Source organism: Doryrhamphus excisus, chromosome 3 (genome assembly GCF_030265055.1).
Source record: "Doryrhamphus excisus isolate RoL2022-K1 chromosome 3, RoL_Dexc_1.0, whole genome shotgun sequence".
NCBI classification, from domain to species: domain Eukaryota; kingdom Metazoa; phylum Chordata; class Actinopteri; order Syngnathiformes; family Syngnathidae; genus Doryrhamphus; species Doryrhamphus excisus.
The window spans coordinates 23,607,643-23,630,677 of NC_080468.1; the positions used below are offsets into that span (position 1 = coordinate 23,607,643).

Here is a 23,035-nt window from a genome sequence, read left to right on the forward strand (position 1 = left end):
CTGGTAGTACAATAAAATCTGACAGAAACAATGTATAATTCATAAATTATTGCTGGATAATGATGAACCAGCGTGTTCAAACTGCACTGGCATCGCTTTCAAATGGGGGATTCTAGTCTTCTTCCAGTGGGGTGCTGCAGTGCAGGGACTTTCTGTGCTTTTAGCAGCTTGTACACAATGAACAAGTAAATTAAACAAACAATCTAAATTCATGACTGCGCGATTAATGTGATTGTGTAATAATTGCCGCTGCCAAGCCCCGTTATTGCGGACCATGTTCTAGCTGAAGGTTAATGAACTGTTACATATTTAACACCCACGCGTGAAAGCATGAATGATCACCAAGTGACTCGGATGAACCGCTAAAAGCATTAAGAGTGGGTTGACCTTTTATTTTAACCCCCAAAAAGTTTTTTTTTTTCTTTTCTATTTGAAAAAAAAAAGCTTCCCTTCAAACTGTTTGGAGGTGTTAACTATAATGTGACAGGTTTTCATTTTAGTGCATGATTTTAATCCCTCCTAAATGTGATCACACCTCGTTTCCACTTTCTTCTAGCACTTGAGAACAACTTCGGGATTGGGTCTGGTGGGGGGGATTAAAATGTATTCTGTCGTAAAGGATTTGGATTTCAGACAAAGTTTTAGTGCATGTTGGTGACACATTCATTGGGGTTTGGTTAGCAAACGGATTCCAGCGGAGCTGCTCTTTAGCTTCCAGAGATGTTATACTCATGCCATGTGAAAGTTACGATTTAGTGGGAAATTAATGTAGCAAAATGGAATGCAATCAGTCAAAAAATGAACTCGCTAACCATTTTACGTTGCTAATTGTAAAACTGTTGCTCTATACTGCAGGGGTCAGCAACCTTTACTATGAAGAGAGCCATTTTCTCCCCTTGCACATTAAATAATAATAGCCTGGAGCCGCAAAACACATGTTTATATCAACATCTTGTATTCTCTTGTTAGAGTTTATAACAAATAGAAATGGAATTACATAAATATGTGTAAATTACAGTAACATTACCTGATTTATTTACTCCTTTCTCAACCTTATTGGTACCACACCAGTTGGGGTAGATGAGCAAACACAGTTCTGATTTTTTTATGATGTTTCTTTTTAGCCAAACCCACAGACCACTGAGCACTGGAGGGTTGCCGCTTATGGAAAGTTCACAATTGTCATTTTCGGTAGGGAATGATAGTGCTGATTGAACCCGCTCCACTGTAAAAGTTTTACTTTTTCAAAGTGTGCATTGAAAATGGTGCGCCTATCTCTCTCTCTTGGTTCCTTCTCGTGTTTTTGCATTTGTACTTTGCTATTTTTTTTGTTGTTTTTTTTTTTTACGGCCGAAAACGCACTGCTGGTGCTGCTTTTCTCTCAGGAGGCAGAAGGGGCTCGGCGGGGTGGAGGCAGAAGAAGAGAGAGAGAAGACGGAGAGGAAAAAAAAGGCAAAGCAATGTTGACCTAAATGTGGCTCTCATTAAGATGGCCGACACATGAGGCAAGGAGGAGTACAAGCCAATAAATGTCCTTCCCTTTCTTGTTTTTCTTTCTTGGTTCTCTTTTACTTCTGTGGCCTCACCATTCTGTTGTTTTTTATTTATATATGTCTCACCACACCCCAGCCCAGCCTTCCAGGCTTTTTCTGCTTTCTGGGGCGATGTATTCGTGTGTGTGTGTTGCCAGAAGTTACAACAGGGAGGAGCGATGGCTGTATGTCACATTCTTTTTTTGGGGGGGTTTGTTTTGCAAGATTGAGGTGGTTGTTTTTAATCTAATCAATACATCTTCCTGGGTGACCTAGTTTTATGTTGCAAAAGGTTCAAATAAAGTAATCCGCTCAAATGTCAGAGAAATTAAGGAATGTTTGGATTTATGGAATGGCAGTTTGTTGCTTAGCAAGTTGGCCTCACAGTCGGGAGATTGGAAAATTGGAGAAACAAAGGTGTCCACGGGTGTGAATATGAGTGTGAATGGTTGTTTGTCTATATGTGTACCCCGCATCTTGCTCCAATTCCATGTCTGAATGAGGATTATTCATTCATTCATTCATTCATTTTCTACCGCTTTTTGCTCACGAGGGTCGCGGGGGGGTGCTGGAGCCTATCCCAGCTGTCTTCGGGCGAGAGGCGGGGTGTAAACCCTGGACTGGTCGCCAGCCAATCACAGGGCACATATAGACAAACAACCATTCACACTCACATTCATACCTATGGACAATTTGGAGTGGCCAATTAACCTAGCATGTTTTTGGAATGTGGGAGGAAACCGGAGTACCCGGAGAAAACCCACGCATGCACGGGGAGAACATGCAAACTCCACACAGAGATGCCCGAGGGTGGAATTGAACCCTGGTCTCCAAGCTGTGAGGTCTGTGCGCTAACCACTAGACCGCTGTGCCGCCTGAATAAGGATTAGCGCTATTAAAAAAAAAATGGATTAATGGGTTGGAAAGACTAGTCTCAATAGACCTTTCTCTAAGTGATCAAATAAGACGACCTTATGGAAGTTCCCCAAAACAATCCCATAGCTTGAGGTACGGTAATGTTAGCACCTGGTTTTCTCCGATAAGGACTGCTGCCTCCTCTAAACCGTGTCATCATACTGCATCACATTCCCAAAGGACTAGACCCCTGCTTCGGAATCCATCTTTCCAACCCTCTGGTTACTTCTTCCCGAATGAGAACAGAAAGGTTAGCAGCATCAGAGGTGATGGTGAAGGTGTTATAGTATATACACTCGCAAAACTTTTTTTTTTTTTTTGGTAAAGAGAAGTTCCCCGTCCCTGCCCGTGGCTCAGGAGGGTGCGCTGCACAAGTCATCGTCTAATCCGTGAGATTGATCCCCCCGCCTGGAGCCATACGCTGCAGCTTAAGTAGCTCCTAATGGCCAAGACGTTCGCTGGCCTGTGAGCTAGAGCAGTTGGGTGGGCGACTCAGAGCTCATACTGGAAAGTGCTTTGAGCACACTTAAGGTAGGAAAGTGACGCATAAATGATGTTTTTTTTTTTTCTTGATGATTTGTTATATGACCTAAGTCTTCATCACAGTGGAGGAGGATCGTACCTTGACACTATTAGAAAGATGTATCAATATTTCTGGTCGAGTAGCAAGTATAAATGTAAATATTTTGAATGACCCTGCTTCTTTTGCTTCTTCATCTTATTGATGGACTGCTGTTTGGATTGCCAGTGATCACACTCAGGGGCTATTTCAAAAGTGAGGACCCATCACCCTCAGGAATAGTGTTTTTAAGATGAATTCATGCAGCACAGGTTCAGATACACTTTGCACACTTAGACCTTCCTCGCACTGTGCGATTTTGTTTTGTTTTTAGATTCCAAGTTAAAAGCTAAAGAGACGTTACTGCCCACACTGAGCTTTTGGCTCGTGCTTAAATCAGGGGTGTCCAAAGTGCGGTCCAGTGGCCATAAGAAGCTTGTTTTTTTTTTTTTTTTATTGCCGCTTGGCATTAAAAAGATTGTATTAATTCATTAATTATTATTGTACCAAATTTCCGGCGTGTAAGGTTAATTGGCAACTCCAAATTGTCCATAGGTATGAATGTGAGTGTGAATGGTTGTTTGTCGAAATGTGCCCTGTGATTGGCTGGCGACCGGTCTAGACTTTATACAATTTCTAATATCGTGGCATCTTTGATGTACTTCAGAAAAACTCATTCATTCATTCATTTTCTACCGCTTTTTCCTCACGTGGGTCGCGGGGGTGCTGGAGCCTATCCCAGCTGTCTTCGGGCGAGAGGCGGGGTACACCCTAGACTGGTCGCCAGCCAATCACAGGGCACATCTAGACAAACAACCATTCACACTCACATTCATACCTATGGACAATTTGGAATCGCTAATTAACCTAGCATGTTTTTGGAATGTGGGAGGAAACCGGAGTACCCGGAGAAAATTGAACCCTGGTCTCCTAGCTGTGAGGTCTAACCACTTGACCGCCATGCAGCCCTTCAGAACAACTAATTAATTAATCGTTAAAATACTGTGCCACTCGCGAGTCAGTGAGCAAATGGCAGGAGCCAATCACGAGCAAAACATTTAACTCACGGCAACCTTGTCAACCCATCTGTAATTGCATTGATATTATTACTCCGTATGACTCCAACTCACAGTGTCATCTTAATAAGAACGCTAAAGTCATCACACGGCAACTTGACACTGAAAAGTTAGCTAGGAAATATACAAGACAAGTACCAACACAAGTTTAAAATACAAACATCTCTTTAACTTCTACCCATAATGCATTACTCCCAGCAGAGCAGAGCAGTTGTGGACTGCTGCGGTCTACAAATGGCCACAATTTGGACATCCTTGTTTTAAGAAGTAAACGTTTCCTTGCAGCCCACTTCTCTTTATGCCTGCCAGCAAATGACACATGTAAGGCTGCGTAATGCTCAGTAACAATTTATTGATTCCCTTTTGATAGATCCAGTGGAAAATATGTGTGTGTATCTATGTGTGTCTATGCCGGTGTGTCATTAGAGAAGATCCAGCGTGAGTGGTTGGTGATGCTGCTGGGTGCATGTGATTAGCCTGAATACGACAACATGTCTTTGACTGCACGAGGAACATCAACATCACAGCCAAAGAGGCATCAGAGCGGTGTGATGGAAACTCATATCTGCAGCCTGTTTGTCCGGTAATGAAACACGAATCTGTTAGCGTTCTATTGTTTGCGGATGACTTATTGAATGTGACACGCGGATGGATACACTACAAACGAACAAGATGAGATTCACAGTGCGCCAGCGGCAGATGTGTGTTCTTGATTGACAATTAGAGGGATTTGATTACAGTTTGATTATATACAGTGGAATTAAATGCTGCAGCACAGGTTATTCTCCTCCTCATATAAACCTCATTCTGAATTGCAACTGGGATGATAGTGATGACAAGCATTTTTATACACTCCAGTGCTTTGTTCAAATACAGTACTTATTGGTTTAAAAGGGGTATTGAAGCAAGTTTTATGTATAGTTGGCCAGATTTTTGCATTGCCAATCATTCTTTTTTTATTTTTTTTATTTTGTTTGGGCAAATATATTAAACATTACAGTGCATTTCTTACATCAATCAAAATATAACTTTCCATTATTTACATTTGTATTATCTGATCAAAAGGAGTAGGCTGAAGCAAAAGCTTATAAATGCCTACCCCTTTTTGCATGGTATAATCATGTTCATGCCACAGTCTTGTGTTCCCCTGTTATTATTATCATTATTATTATTATTATTGTTATTATTATTATTGTTATAATCTTTATCATTATTACCATTATTATTGTTATTATTATCATATTATTATAATCATCATTCATATTATCATTTTCATCATTATAGTTGTAACAATTTTTGGATTTTATTTTTAAATTAAATTATTTTTAATTAAATTCTAAAAATGTCATGATTGGACATTGTCATGACTTTATCAGAATCTTTATTATCATTGTAATATTATTATTGTTATTATCATTATTATTACTATTATTATTATTATTTTATAATCTTTATCATTATTACCATTATTATTGTTATTATTATCACCATTATTATAATCATCATTAATATTACCATTTTCATCATTATAGTTGTAACAATTTTTTGATTTTATTTTTTTTATTAAATTATTTTTAATTAAATTCTGAAAATGTTGTCAATGAAATGAAACACAAAAAATATATACATATATATATATATATACACACACACATATATACAAGGCATTACAATGACCTCCCACTAGGTGTCATTAGTAACGCACACCAAACTTAATCGCCAACGACAGACTTTTATTGCCAGTTTTAATTATCTCACAACAGGCACAATAATAACATCATCATCATCATCACTGCACTCATAATATTAACGCGGGCTACTATTGCAGCCGTACTTACTCCAACTAAAACTCAACTCTGAATCCCCAACGTTGCATCCTGTCCATGTAAGACATTTATTAAAACATATACGAGCACTAATCTTATTTGTGGCTTATTTTTTCTGATCATATGTATGATATTGGGTATATGAATGTGAAGGTGCCTATAGGGGTGTTATTTCTTGACTACAAGACCCTTTTTTCCATTGTCTTTTGTGCCGTTTTGTTGCTTGTTTTCTGTACATCATGAGGCCCACTGTTTGGACGCGTGTTACGTTGGATAGGCTAAAGATATATGATATATATAGGGAGACAGTTGTATTTTATTACTGACAATCTTCTGTTTCTATGTAGTGATAGCCTGACTCTTCTTAGCATTTTGATTAGACATAATGAATGACCTCTGTGGGCGAGCTGTGGAGTAGCAGGGCCCATGCTGGCCGCTTGAACATGCATCTATTCAACACCTGTCACCTGCATTGTCTTCTTTCCACTTGTCATTGTCTGTTTGGGTCAACTAAAGCCCTCCATCTCTAAATCTCCCCAATCCAATTTTTCATCTCTTCACTCACTCTAGTAGAGGATTTGGTATCCTCTTGCAATTCCGATGAAACTCAAAAAGCACCAGTCACTCCAGTCGTTACTGTTCACTTACATTAAAACGTGTCACACACGACTGCGTGCATGGGGTGAAGATTAAAGTCCTGCAAGATTAAAACTTCCCTGGATGTAGCTCGGATCAAACGACTCGCAGCATAAACATGTTTGAAAGCAACGCAAAAAAATGAGTTTTTGAAAGGTAAGTGTGCACCGAATGCGTTATCACACGCTCCATAAAGTAGGCGCAATCAATCACAGGAAAATATATGAGGAAAGAAACCCCAAAAATTGATGCAGGCAGGTAGGACATTCAGTCAGATTTTCATAGAGTGTCAGGATATAATAACTGTTTGACAATACAGAGGAAATAGACGATTCAGATGGGGGTGAGACTGGGACAAAGCAATGTGGCGTTTATGAGCTTTATGTGCTTTGTTAGCCATTTCCTGCAACAGGAGCATTTTAATACCTTCTTTAAAAGACACTTTATCGTATATACTGAACATGTGGACTGCCTCGTATCGGGACGGCTTTCACACGGATGCTGTATTATAAGAAAAGGGGCGATTTTGCTTCCATATGATGATCTGACTTTCGAAATCTCTCTTCTTAATCCAACAGGATGAGCATCCAATTAGAGGGGAAATTGTGCTCTCCTCCAGCGACCTTCAACTGGTGTTACAAGTGGAACGTAACCAGTGAGTATTGCCCTTCCTCTCACATCCAGAAATTCAGCTGTCCCTTGCAACATTGCGGTTTGAATATGCATAATGCAGGAGATTTTACTTTTTTTTTTTTTTGCCTAAATTGAGTATTCTTAAGCAGGGCGGCACGGCAGTCTAGTGGTTAGCGCGCAGACCTCACAGCTAGGAGACCAGGGTTCAATTTCACCTTTGGTCATCTCTGTGTGGAGTTTGCATGTTCTCCCCGTGCATGCGTGGGTTTTCTCCGGGTACTCCAAAACATGCTAGGTTAATTGGCGACTCCAAATTGTCCATAGGTATGAATGTGAGTGTGAATGTTTGTTTGTCTATATGTGCCCTGTGATTGGCTGGCGACCAGTCCAGGGTGTACCCCGCCTCTCACCTGAAGACAGCTGGCATAGGCCCCAGCACCCCCGCGACCCTTGTGAGGAAAAAGCGGTAGAAAGTGAATGAATGAAGTATTCTTAAGCATAACGATGGTGCACTAAAATTGTGTCAAATGACCTTAAAATAACTTTAACAATCACTTTGTACTACATTATGAATGATAAATCTTTACTGAATACTGACAGTTCTTGTTCCTTTGGCACATAAGATCAAATCAATGAATAAATTGGATGTAGGAAGTGTATTTTGCTAGAAGATACGGAGGATTCCAGATGCTTCGAGACAGATTTGTTGGAGTAAGATGAGACAAACGCTTGGGAAGGTTGAAATCTTTTGAGTCAAAGTTAGCATTGAGTGAAGAATGAATGAGATGTCATGGAGACGAGAACTGCTGGTCATTAGTCGGCTTGGCCACTTGGCTCAGGCTGTGTCGACTTCCAGCTCAAGTTTGGACCAGGCAATGTAGGTCACAGTAATGAGGAGGTACTTACTGGGAATGTTACTGTTATTTTATCTGCCGGAGGGGCCCCCTTGCTCCTGTGGGCATGAAGCACAGCCATGCTAGTTCATTACCATTGGACTTATATGGTATGATGATAAAAGTGTGTCATCACTTCTGAGTATCTTGAATGGCAACCAGGCATGTGCACACGTTGCAGGATGTTTAGATTGTGCATGAGTCAAGGTCTGGGATTTGTGCAACGTCCAAGACGCACAAGGAAGCCAGTGTGACAAGTCATCTGAGGCACCCAAACAAACATGGAGATTGTATTCCCTCTTCATTTTGTTGGCTACAGTTCCAGGTTCTTGGAAAGAGACCAAGTCTAGTGCAATTGTTCCATGCCTAGGCCCATTATACACGTACAGCGCTCAATCGCTTCCAGGTGCGGTACGATACCCCTCTTTTAGCACATTTCTAAGAGGTGGTCTAGGACTGGGCACAATTCCAAGCACATGCAAGAATGTGATCGCTCATGACACCAAAATTCATGTTATTTATTTTAGTTTTATTCATTCATTCATTCATTTTCTACCACTTTTCCTCATGAGGGTTGCGGGCGGTGCTGGAGCCTATCCCAGCTGTCTTCGGGCGAGAGGCGGGGTACACCCTAGACTGGTGGCCAGCCAATCACAGGGCACATATAGACAAACAACCATTCACACTCTCAAAAACAAACTGGAGAAGGAGGAGGAAATGACATCACTTTGAGGACATGTTGTATTTTTGTATTTTATATACTGTATTTGTTTTGTATTATGCCTACTTGTGTGTGACAGGCTTTTGCTCCAACAATCGGGAAAACTGAGTTAGACTAGACTGTATCTCAATATCTTCCGTATCATGTTTGGCACATTTCGAGGACAGTTGTTTTGATAATGTGCCTCAGATTAAAAAAAAAAAAAGTTTAGGACTGAATATGTCTTTAAGGAGCGTGCTTCGATATTCAACTGTCCCAACTATCTTCCTTTGACCCAGTCAACCTAGTCAGGGATTTGGGAGTCATAGATGGAAGTACAGTAGAAGAGAGTGCTAAGGTGTCAGTAAGTGATTTTTTTTAATCTTCTAGATATATTCTGCAAATCTTAGAACAATAATATGGGTTTTGGTGACAAATTTGAAGGCTAGCTAAAAAATGAATGGATAATGTAACATATAATATAATATTTATAGGACTCAACAGTAATAATAATACTACAAAGAAAGTGAAACCCAGACTCGCTCGCCCTCGACTACATTTAAGTGTGTCACTTAATTGATGTGCACGTCTCACAAGGAAGTCAGCAATCTGGTACAAAATACAGTAGAACCACGGTCAGCATACTCAATGGTGACTTGGGTAAAAAAAAAATGTACCTGAAGATTTTGCCTCGGTTTCTCGTACACGTGATTGATTGAATGACAAAATGGTTTGCATCTTATACACCGCATGAGTCCTTCTGTGTTTGTAACGTATCTTTATGACAAAACATGCCTGTCAGTATGAAAACCAGAAACGGAAGTCATTGTCTCCAAGCATTGTCGCCCATTTGGTGTCATCACCATTTGACTCTGTAGTTCTTTGCTAACTCGGACATTTACTCCACAAGTCTCTGCTTTTCATATTGATTACGGCTGCAAAATAAGTCACAATTACTCCCAAAAAAAAGTTGCCAACATTTTAATAAAGATGAGACACGGTTGTAAATTCAAGAAATAACTCGTAGCTAAGTATGAAGGTGTCATTCGTGTGCAACCCTCTGTGAGTACATCCATGTTGGTAATAAAGACGTGTCCTTTAATACGATCACTCCTCTCACAAGTAAATCATGTCAGCGGACACCTTGCACAAAATAAATAACCAGAACTCAAAATACTGCAAGACTGGAAACAATCCACAAAGTCAGGCATGTGAACACAGTCCCTATTTGAGTACACCCTTTTGTTTGAGTACACCCTTTTAATGTGTTATAATGGTGTCAGCTGACGTAGTCACTCAACTGCGTCGTGCCAGCTGGCGATGTCATCCCACTTTAGAAGGCAATGTAGACATAAAATATAAAGCTGCTTTTCTTGTGTATACCGAAGACTTAACGACGAGCCTCGTTTGATTACACCGCTATAATAAGTGACTGTTACAACTGACTACTTCTACAGAGCAGCACTTAGCAGACCTCCGCCAACTGTTACTATGAAAATGCATAAAGCTGATATGTCCAGTCAGTGTTTTTGTGAGGTGACGTTCATGGCTCGTGAGTCAGTAAAAAAAAATGTTAATACAGGTTGTTCATTAAGAGGATAACAAGAAAAAGAAGTGAATAACTGCCTCCAGTATGACATTTATTTGAATTTGGTTGTCCGATTAGCAAAAATAATGACACATTATCAAATCAAATCAACTTTATTTGTATAGCACTTTTCCTGCAAATACATGCAACACAAAGTGCTTTACAGAATTAAAAACAATTACCACAATTAAAAGGAAAAACAATTACTAAGAAAGCCCCTCCCTCCCACCCTCCATACTAGACACACATACACCCACACACCCACCCACACACACAATCACACACAGTAGGGAGACATGGCATGGCACTGAGGATCAAGGAAACGCCACCTTTGGGCCGTCCACACTGGGAGGAGCAGCAGGGCGTGTCATCAGGGGACCATCACCCAGGGGACCAGCACTCCGACAGATGGGTGGACCCCCACATTAAAGGGAGGAACCCCCAGCCGGCCGGGTCGAAGGGACCCAAGGATGGCACCCCCTCAGCAGACCCGACACAGCCCCCATTGTGGAGGCCCCCCCCCCCCCGAGGAAACACTGGAGTTAAAAGCTAAAGACTAAAAGCATAAAATAGAACTAAAAAGATAAAAAAAATATATATATTAGTTAAAAGCCTGATTTAAAAAGGTGTATGATAAATGATAAATGTTTCTCTAATATCATATTATTGGGAACGTGCTGCCACTATGCCTACTCGGTGTGCACGGAGACGGTAGTCAGGCATGCCCGAGGCAGCGTCAACTGATCAGGAAATGTACAAATTCAGCGATTTGTACTTAAGGAAATGTTCAAAACCTTTGGACTCATACATAAAATACATTTTTAGAATGCATTTCAATGGACAAATATGAATATTTATTTCATCTTATCATTAGGGGGGTGTCATGATACACAAGACGAGATGATACCCGATAGTGGGTTCATGAGACCAGATGATGTTTTGACAATATTTTGAAGAAAACTACAATGTCGAAATATAGGACTGAACAGACAGACCTCACAGCTAGGAGACCAGGGTTCAATTCCACCCTCGGCCATCTCTGTGTGGAGTTTGCATGTTCTCCCCGTGCATGCCTGTGTTTTCTCCAGGTACTCCGGTTTCCTCCCACATTCCAAAAACATGCTAGGTTAATTGGCGACTCCAAATTGTCCATAGGTATGAATGTGAGTGTGAATGGTTGTTTGTCTATATGTGCCTTGTGATTGGCTGGCGACCAGTCACGGGTGTACCCCGCCTCTTGCCCGAAGACAGCTGGGATAGGCTCCAGCACCCCCATGACCTTTGCGAGGAAAAAGCGGTAGAAAATGAATGAATGAATGAATAACTACCCCACCCATGGTCCCAAACAAACACAATTCAACAAATATGTGACCCACAATTTAACCTACCTATTAAACTGTCTGGGAGTTAACATTGACATCATCTTTAATGGTCAATGTTTTATCATTCATAGTTCATATTGTACGTATATTACACATCCTTTATTCATGTACATTCCAGCTGTCTTATCCAGTAAAAAAAAAACAAAAAAAAAAACCTGTAAAAATCAATTGAAAAAAGGGACACAAGCACAAATAGCAGACTCTATGACACTTTTACAGATAAAACAAGACAAATGATTCCAGGTGGACACTTGGTTTATAGTGTGCGCAAAGCTCTTAATGTGTGGTTCCAATTCTGCCTCGCACACTGCCGCTTCCATATTACGTGTATCATCATTCATCGTAGTGAAATCATAGCCGACAGTCTGATAGACTTCTGGCTGCTCTGCCTTTTGAAAAAGAATGGCGGAACAAGTTGTATCCTCCAAATGGGTTTATGCTCAGCAACAATCAAAGTTCTCTTAGTGGAGATAATAATCAGACGTCTTTTGTCTCTTGGCCAATATTTAATATGAGGATGTTCTGTGAGTGAGGAAGTGAACGCCAGCAGGCAGATTGAATCCTATTGTACAAAACAGCACTGATGAGGCGTGTCCTAGATAATAATGTGCTGACTTCAGCTTCATGTTTTGGCACCCGGCATGACAAGGTGTGAGTCTGGACTCTTTTTGCGAGAGTCTGGTTAACCTCTGGAGACAGGCGTCAGTCTTTCTTATTACAACATTTCTTTGTAACCATGGAGATTGTTTGAACTTGGCTGTGATGGAAATCAAACAAGAGCTTTGTTCACCTTATCGGAATCTCTTCATGCTCTGGTTGACAATTGAGATGATGACTGGCAGCTCACTGTCAACAGTGCTAGGAAAAAAAATAAATCTTGCAGGATGTGGGTTTAGGGGTGTGCAGGCAGGGTGGGGAAGGGATTGAGAAGCAGTAAATGAATAGTCTGCAGTGGTTTAGAAAGGCTCACAGGAAATGGAATAAAGAGGAGAGAAAGTTGTGCATGGCAGATGAAGACAGACAGCGGTGGCTGTTGTCGGGCTCGTTGTGTATTCGTGCTTTCTGTCAAGTTCAGGAAGTAGCTGACTTCATGCACCACCATGAGAGATCTCGTTCATTGTCCCCCCCCGCCCCCCAAAGACAAGCCGGACTCATTGCTCACAGTGACCTTCATGGTGTGAGACAGTGAGACAGGCCGTGTGAGCAATGTGTAGTTCTGCAGGGCGTCTTTTATGTGGCTTCACCCTCATCCGTAAGGCCAGAATATCTAACCAGACACACACCTTTTGCTGTTCTTCAAATGCCAAGTGATAAACCCGCACAGACTGAACAACTTTTTTTTTTAAACACCCATTGGAACTCTCAAAGTGTTTAAAAACATGCGTGCCTGGAATGAAAACACTTTTCTTAAAGGTCTAAAACCAAAAATCATACCAAAATCCTGTTTTTACAGTGTTAGATGTGATCTTTTCATTTATTGCATGATAGAACTTATGCAGCAGGTTGATTTTTGTTACATTTAATTCAAATACAATTCAAATATCCGTAACAAATATAGTCTCACCACCGTAATGAGATCGATATTTTTCAGTTCTCTTCGATACATCACATGTATCGTACATGTTTTTTTTTGTTGTGTTGTTTGTTCCATTCATCCATTTTCTATGCCGCTTATTCTCATTAGGGTCGCAGGAGTATGCTGGAGCCTATCCCAGTGGTCTTCAGGGTACACTCTGTCTGACTGGTCACCAGCCAATCGCAGGGGACATATAGACAAATAAGCATTCACACTCACATTCATGCCTATGGACAATTTGGAGTCGTCAATTAACCTAGCATGTTTTTGGAATGTGGGAGGAAACCGGAGTACCCGGACAAAAAACATGAGATTACCAAAGCAGTTCATTTACATATTGTTAAATTCATGCATTCATTCATTTTCTACCGCTTTTCCTCACGAGGGTCGCGGGGGTGCTGGAGCCTATCCCAGCTGTCTTCGGGCAAGAGGCGGGGTACACCCTGGACTGGTCGCCAGCCAATCACAGGGCACATATAGACAAACAACCATTCACACTCACATTCATACCTATGGACAATTTGGAGTCGTCAATAACCTTATGCATGTTTTTGGAATGTGGGAGGAAACCGCAGTACCCCAAGAAAACCCACGCATGCACAGGGAGAACATGCAAACTCCACACAGGTGGAATTGAACCCTGGTCTCTTAGCTGTGAGGTCTGCGCGCTAACCACTCGACCGCCGACCGCCGATTTTCTAAATAAAATCTTCATCAACAAATTAAGGGCTGAATCAACAAATCATTCCATGATCAGAAAAATTGTCAAGTACACTATTGGTATCAGGCTGCACGGTGGAAACAGGCCACACAGCTAGGAGACTCGAGTTTGAGTCCACCCTCGGCAATCTCTGTGTGGAGTTTGCATGTTCTCTCTGAATGTGAGTGTGAGTGGTTGTTTGTCTATATGTGCCCTGTGATTGGCTGGCGACCAGTCCAGGGTGTACCCTGCCTCTTGCCTGAAGACAGCTGGGATAGGCTCCAGCACGCCCGCGACCCTAGTGAGGATAAGCGGTAGAATATGAATGAATATCAGTATCAACTGGTATCAGTACCCTGGTGAAAAACTAAATGTACAAAAACCAAAGCAATTTTTCCCATAAGAAATATGTAAATTCAAATAATCAATTTACAAAATAGCTACAATATTAACACAAAGTGTTATTTTATAGAGAATAATTAGTTTTACATACACAACATCATATAAAACAACCCAAAGAGGAGTGATTCTGGCTTCCAACAGCGTTGTTAGTGTGATGTTTCTCCACAAAACTTTGCAACTCACTCCATTTTTTTTTTTTTTTGCACTCATGTCTTTCATCACCGAAAAAGTGTCTTTCTCTTCCTCCTCATGTGATGCAATGAAGCTTGAAGTTCTTGCAGCTGTTCAGTGGTTAGCGGTTGTTGTCCAACTCTTTCACAACCTGGCCACTGACATTCAAACCCAAGGACTTCCTCAATGACAATACACTACACAACAGGCGTAGGGTTGTCAGGGTCAGCCCCAAAAACTGGCCATAATTTTCTCAAAGCAGAGTTCCGCGTCCTGGAAGTCACTCCCAGCCAAGGCTTTAACTGTAAGGCTTATGCAATTGAGTATATTGACATAATTCCTCCAGAACTCTCTTAGGGTCAATTCAGGTGTGAGGTCTTCAAAGCACCTTTGAAACAGTGCTTTGGTGTGGAGTTTTTTTGAAGTTTGAAATTGTCCATCAGCCGGATGAGAGCATGTGGTATAAGGGGACAACAACACCACTGTGATGAAGCTAAACTCCTCCAGCACCGCGTCTTCCAAATGTTTCAGGAGGATGAGCAGGTGTATTGACCCACTCAATGAAAATTTGCCTTGTGACTCATACCTGTTAGCTGTTAGCTGTTAGCATCACAGACAATTTACTCCTTATGACTCCTTCAGCCTTGACATAGCCCTTGAATGCAATTAGGAATTTATCAGCCGCACGTTTATCCAATCTTGCAGCCTCGCTGTGCCTTACAACACTTTGTATGCCTGTTCACTTTTTAAATTTGTGGATCCGGAGCCTCTGCTGGCCTTAAATTTACCAACAGCATCTCTTGTTGCAGGTTTTTGTTTTTGCAAGATACACATGCAACAGCCTTATAGCCTTCCAAACACTATCTCCTACGTTTTCTGTTGAGCCACACCTAGAACAATTGTCGATGTGGATTTCTTGTACATCCTGGCGAGATTGGCCGCGTGGATGCCAATCAAACTGAGTCCCCAATGCATAGAATGTTTTGTTTGGGCCCTGGACTAATTTGCTTTGTGTCGTGTGAAAACCAAAATCTTGTACAAAAACTGGGATGTTTTACCAAACTGGACGGAAAGTAGGGCGTACGATAACCAAAGTTTGATTTATATTTGGCTAAAAGAAGAACTTAATTTTTCTGCACCTTTCATCGGTTCTACATTTTAAAATCCACAATACATACTCATTCAGTATACAAAACTGGGGTGAGACCAGCCATGTTGTTTGGTCGAGAGACAGTGCCACTGAGAAAAAGACAGGAAGCAGAGATGAGGATGCTGAGGTTCTCATTGAGAGTGACCAGGATGGATAGGATCAGGAACGAGTACATCAGAGGGACATTACATGTCAGAGAGGCCAGGCTGAGATGGTTTGGACATGTCCAGAGGAGAGATAGTGAAGGATGCTGCGTTTAGAGCTGAGGCGTAGAGGAAGACCAAAGAGGAGGTTTATGGATGTAGTGAAGGAGGACATGAGGGGAGTTGGTGTGAGAGAGACAGATGCATAAGACGGGGTTAGACTGAGGAGATTGATTTGCTGTGGCGACCCGTGAAGGGAAAAGCTGAAAGAGAAAGAAGAAGAATACATACTCATTCAGTACAAATAAAAATATATTGCACAAGCAAGAACATTTCAATTTTGACTTCGGATTAAACGTTTGTTTGATATACTTTTACATTTGAGGTTTAAATCAATTTAACACAGACAGAAGGACAGAACAATGCAAAAAGAATGACTGTTCCGTAGGTTCTTTTGTAGCCTCTGCATAGGAGAGCAGCAACAAGCACCTTTTGGGCCGACAGTACTGTCTCATACTGTCACCTCACCTTATGCCTTTTCATCATGCTTTTATGTCTGATCAGCAAGACTAAATATGTCACAAACTAGGGCTGCACCATTCTGCAAAAATATGTGAATCAGGATTTTGTTTGCTTAAAAATGGGATTAGGATTTTCCGCTACGATTTTCTTGTGCTCTCTCTCTCACACACACGCGTGCAGTCACGGACGCACATCGTATTAAGGGCCATGTTTTTGGTTATTATTACAGACAGTTGCAATCATAGAGTAAATTCACAGAGCCCTCCTCCAACCATATGTATAATAAAATATCTGACAGCAGCAAAAAGATAAAAATAAAAAAAACAAACAAACATATATGTATATATTGTATATATATATGGTAACATTTAAAATGTTGCCTTTAATGTCATTAATGCCTCTGATCTGATCTAGGGAAGTGGTTCCCAAACCTTATTAAGTTAATTAACTTGAAATATTGAAGATAATTTATTGGTTCATTCATTTTACTGTAATTCTGGGTGAAAATGTGTATTTTGCATGGTGACATTAAAATAAGAGAATAAAATTCGACGGTGGTCGAGTGGTTAGCGCACAGACCTCACAGCTAGGAGACCAGGGTTCAATTCCACCCTCGGCCATCTCTGTGTGGAGTTTGCATGTTCTCCCCGTGTATGTGTGGGTTTTCTTCCGGGTACTCCGGTTTCCTCCCACATTCCAAAAACATGCTAGGTTAATTTGCATTGACTGCAAATTGTCCATAGGTATGCATGTGAGTGTGAATGGTTGTTTGTCTATATGTGCCCTGTGATTGGCTGGCGACCAGTCCGGGGTGTACCCCGCCTCACGCCCGAAGACAGCTGGGATAGGCTCCAGCAACCCCTGCGACCCTCGTGACGAAAAAGCGGTAGAAAATAAATGAATTATTGAATGTACACAGAGCAAGGGACAACTTGCAGCGCTGTCTCCTTCCTGTTGAACAGTATGGGCCGTTCAGGCACACTTGGAATTTTGAGTGTTAGGCACTAATTGTTTTTCATTTTTATTCACGTACCCCCTATTGCAGTTGACGTACCCACTTTGGGAACCACTGATCTTGGGCTTATGAATATATATTATAGCAATATTAACACCACAGAACACTTGAAGGATATATAAAATACAGTAATAAAAGGCAGAAAACTTTCTTTTACCCAGTAGATTGTCTTGCACAGTGTAAGGGGCATTGCAATGGAGGCTACTCATAATATTTCTTTAGCAGGTCTGAAAATGGCAGCATTTGTTTGATTTTTTTTATGTTAGAAATTAAATTGCACATTTGCGGCAATTGTCACAAACATTCCTTTAACCAGACTGCGACAATTCAGGATGTATAATAGACGCTTCTGCAAACATTAAATTGGTGACACACAGAGACAGCAGCAGGCGCATGCCAATTGTATGCATTAAAGCCGTGCGTGCGGGTGAAGTAAGGTGAGCAGGAAATGAACAGGAAATGCGAGAATTCAGCGAATTTGACTCGGAGAAAACAGTTTTGTGGAAGAGACTGGTGAACACATTCATTATGATTTCGATTTTTTTTACTTTTCATGTCTCCCCTGACTGCATTCTCCTATTTATGCTAACCGTTTTTTTCCCGTTTTAATTATAGCACCAAGCATACAAGTGCTCTATTGTATGGAAACTGACCCTTTGTGGCATCACTGGTGTGTCTCATTGTTTGCTGTGTTTAATTGCTGTCAGTCGTTGCAGCACAGATGCTCGTTCTGTTTTCCCAGAATTCTCAGAGAGAATACTGTGAATCCTACATAATTGCATTAACTACAGCCAAGCCATTGATTTTTCTGCCTCTTTTTTTTCCATTTTTTTCTTGACGCTCGCCTGTGAACATTATGACTTTTTTGATGATTTGATGTTGCTACCAGAAGAAAGCGCCTCGCCCCTCTCTGTTGCTTTTAGCTGTATAAACAAGAATGCTTTAATTACACCTTTTTTCCCCTTTCTCGCCCTTCAATAAGAGCTTTACCGCACTCCTTCTTATTGCTGACTTTAATTAAAGCCAGCAAGGTGTAATCTGTAGCGATTAGAATTGGCAAGAGCTAATGCACACAACCTTTGATGCTGATAGATGGATGCGTTTTCTACTTAATGACTGCTCGCTGAGTCAGAGTGAGAGGCTAACTGTTCACTTCCTATTGCCGGTAGAGTGCGCTTTGCTCCATTTAAAATTCAGCCATGTGACCATTTATCATTATGAAGAATGAACTAGCCTGGTGGTATTCCTGTTTAACTCGGCGAACGTCCTCACAGACAAAAGAGTGTTTAAATTGTTTACTGGTAGTCACATACGTATTCTGCTGTGTTTACAACGTGTCTTTATCTTGAAATAATTCTGTGATGCTGTGTATTACTGGGGAGGCTACTCGTCGGTAAAGTTCAAATAGATTTCCTGACAAAGTGAGGCCTGTGCATTGACATTTTGCTCTGCTTGCAGCAGTGCTTGTGTTGTCTCCATCCAAATTAAATCATAATCTATATGTCTTCTTTTTTTTTTTTTTTTTTTTTTACCCAGTGAGCTTTTGGGTGCAGACTTCACAGAGACCTACTACACAGACGATGGACAGCCAGTGACTGTGACCAATCACAATCACACCGTAAGTACACATGCAAACTGTAAACACAATGCTGTCTTCTTTTTTTACTTGCAATAGTAGAATGGCTTTCAGGCTTTAATGACGGCGACAATTTTTTTTTGATGCACGATGAACATAAAGGTAACATGAACATGAAGGTAAGGAACTCAAACAATGCAAAACGATGAGCCAATTCAAGAAACAATACAAGCAGTTGATGTTTGCTAAATACAAGGATGAAGAGTCTTGAACCAGTCATGATGTGCTATACATATCACTACGTATATTGACACTTACTATGGTACCCATTATGTCATTGTATGGTCATATCACCTTGTACTTCGGTACAAGATGCATTATTTAAAAAAAAATAAATAAATAAAAACCTTAAACTGTATTATGGAAAGCAGGAAGTGAACAAATGTAACAGTTACTGATTGTAAAAGTACCATTTTGGAGGGGTAGGATTTAATAAGCTTTGCTTCTTCCTACTGATTATGGGATGCACTGAATTGTAATCTGATGCATGTTCAAATGAAATAAAACCATTACCATTACCAACATGCGCGGCTCCTGTTTGACCCTCGGCCCACACCGTAGTCTGATTGAAGCACGGTAACTGTGTAGCCACAAGCTGGAACAAATTTTGAGCAGAAATGGAGAAAGAAAAGAGTATTTTGATTGGTAAGGTTAGCCTTTTTCTGGCATACACTGTGTTAGATTTCCATGCTCAGTTTTACAAATGAGCGCCCAGAAGTTTTATGGTACATTTATTGTAACAGAGCGACAGAAATGGAAAAATAAACAGTATAAATAATGGTTGTACATTAAGTTGTATATGATTGAGGAGGGGGGGGGTTGTCACATAGTATTTTATGGGCAAGCACAGAGGTCAGACATTTCTTGTAGTTGGTCACCAGGATTGCACACATCTCAGGAAGGTTATTGGTCAGAGAAACAGCTCCAAAGTAGAATCCCCCCTGTTTGAAGACACCTAAATGCTCTGAACTGTTCATACCTTTGAATGGCGTAAACATACAAAATCAGCAGAGGATCGACCCCAATCCATGGGCTTGCCAATCCATGTGAACCCATTTGTCATCAGACTGTAAATACTGCAGAACGTACATTAAATGTCACACAGGCCATTGTGTGCACTTTTAAAATTCATTGTTTGATAATTTCTTGGCTCAGGAACAACATGACTCCCTCTCGCTGGGGTCATTAGCATAAAGAGCGGCGGCGCGAGATCCAATCATGATCGAGCTGCGTGTGGAAATGGCAAACACACACACACACATACACACACACACAGAGAGTCTTGCAGTCAAAAGGCAACGTGAGGAGTAACAGATGAAGTTAAAAGAATTGCCAATGTTGCTTCTTGAGGGGGATCCTGTGAATACAAAGATGATTTTCCACTTACATTGCAGAAGATGTCATATTCTGCATTTTCTTTTTCTCTTTGACTTGCGCATCCACTAAACTGATTTGGCTGAGACGCTTATTAGATTACCACTTGTGAGGTATGTCTTCCAAAAGGAATTATAGACAGAGGTAATTTTATAATGCAGTGTACCTGAGGTAAAACTGCCGCAGGCCTCCTCTCGGGATGGGACCCCCCCCCCCCCCCCCCCCCCCGCCCCCCCACACACACACACATTACCGCTTCTATGATTGTGCCACATGGCAGGTTACAATTCAATTGACAATTATTTAATCTCGAGATGCTTGATACTGGCTTTCTTGCTGATATCTTGTATACCGATATGGTCCAGCATTTCAATACTGATATCAATATCAACAGATGCCGATATGAGCTGCATCTCCCTCAAACTAATGTCAGGTCACATGTCATGTAATGAATCAACACGATTTAATAACACGATACAATTTCTGTGTGGCACAAACATTGACATGACAATCGGTCTGTATCTCGTGTGATGACCATTCACCTCAAACACCATTTATGCTGATCCAGAGGGATCCAGGGGGGCCTTGTTGAGCCATGGTGAGTGTACTGGCCATGCAGGAACCGGGAACCTTCTTGTCCATAATACACACCCGCACATACCACAAACGAACCGTCACCATGAGCCACATAATCCACAAAACAGGTACATTTTGTTGATGGTTTTTGAGATTCCGAGGCCTATTGTTGTGCCGTTCATCCATAACCATCACGTCATGTTGCAGCATGATTGGATCTGTACATAATTCCTGGAAGACGAAAATATCCAAGCCACTGAGTATGTTCGGGATGGCATAGACCTAAAACCTTGCTTTTTAATGCACCAGACTAGACACACACAAACTTAAAAAGCACGTCTAAAAACCTCAGGTTGGGCTTAACAAGAAGAAACTGATGTTTGGGTTGCTCACCTGTCCAGACACAGTCTCAAGTTCTTGTTTTTTTAATACACAAGATTAGACACATGGAATCCAGAAAATGATATGTAAATGTTACACTTGGGGGGAGGAAAGTGGGCTAATAAATTGACAATAAAAGCACAAATACTGCGGATTTCAGAAAACAACAGATGGAATGATGTCTGTAAAATTAAATATTGTTAACTATAATGATTCATTCATTCATTCATTCATTTTCTACCGCTTTTTCGTCACGAGGGTCGCAGGGGTGCTGGAGCCTATCCCAGCTGTCTTTGGGCGAGAGGCGGGGTACACCCTGGACTGGTCGCCAGCCAATCACAGGGCACATATAGACAAACAACCATTCACACTCACATTCATACCTATGGACAATTTGGAGTCGCCAATTAACCTAGCATGTTTTTGGAATGTGGGAGGAAACCGGAGTACCCGGAGAAAAACCCACGCATGCACGGGGAGAACATGCAAACTCCACACAGAGATGGCCGAGGGTGGAATTGAACCCTGGTCTCCTAGCTGTGAGGTCTGCGCGCTAACCAACTATAATGATGAAAATGGTAATATTAATGATGATTATAATGATGGTAATAATGATAAAGATTATAACAATAATGATGATGATAACAATAATAATATTACAATGATAATAATAACGGGAAAACAAGACAGTGGCATGAACATGATTATATCTTGCAAAAAGGGGTAGGCATTTATAAGCTTTTGCTTCAGCCTACTCCTTTTGGGCTTGTGATCAGATAGCTGAATACAAATGTAAATAATGGAAAGTTATATTTTGATTGATGTATGAAATGCACTGTAATGTTTCAAATGTAATGTTTTATTAAAAAAAAACAAAAAAACTCTGGATCGGAGTATACGGTATTTGCAGCAAATGGTAGTCACACCAGGTTTTCCCCTCCCTGTATTTCACTAGAAAGACCAATTGTTCCCATACAGTCGATTTTATTCACGGAAGAGGGTTTTCAAGCTCTGGCTTCTACTTGGCACTATCGCCAGGCATGAGTCCCACTAGCTCCCACGGAGTAGATGCATGACTCTGGGCGGTTACACTTCCAGTGCCTTAATGTTTGATATGTAATGTAATTTTGCTCCTCAAGTTGTACTTTTGTTCTTGAATAATATGCGCTTGAATAATATGCACTGCAATGCACTTTGCAAATGCAATTACGCGTCTTGGTGTTTAAGAAGATGGCATATTTGAGACGACACCTGCACATGCCCCGCTGCAAGTCGTGTGTGAGCAAAAACCCAGCCGCAGCATTCAAATCACATTCTGGCAGCAGACTAATTGCTGGATGTTTGCAGGGTTGGCAGGGCGGGGTAGAAGCTGTTCTTTCTCGCTGACAATTAATTTGTATGTTCGCTATAACTGAGCTGGAATGAAAGAGCTCATTTCACGCTCTGATGAACTGACAATTTGGGATGGTTTAAAAAAAAAAAAAAAATCAACCTGCTTGCATAATTTAAAGCTAGTGGCGATAAAGTCTCTGTTAACATCAGCTGATAATAAGAGGTTTGGAGCTACTTTTAATATCACCAAAAGTTCACAACAAAGCATCAGGGCGGCTTGTTTGTGTTTCACTTCAGCATCAAAACAGAATGTGGTC

At 41.0% G+C, this 23,035-nt stretch overlaps 1 protein-coding gene across 1 annotated transcript in view; it reads left to right on the top strand.

Annotated features, from left to right (window-relative positions):
* adam19a (ADAM metallopeptidase domain 19a) overlaps window positions 1–23,035 on the top strand; it is a 77,092-nt gene that overhangs the window by 27,099 nt on the left and 26,958 nt on the right. The window contains exons 5-6 of the mRNA XM_058067908.1: window positions 7,123–7,199; window positions 18,956–19,037. Coding sequence (XP_057923891.1) covers window positions 7,123–7,199; window positions 18,956–19,037 — 159 coding nt within the window. The remainder of the gene's footprint in view (window positions 1–7,122; window positions 7,200–18,955; window positions 19,038–23,035) is intronic.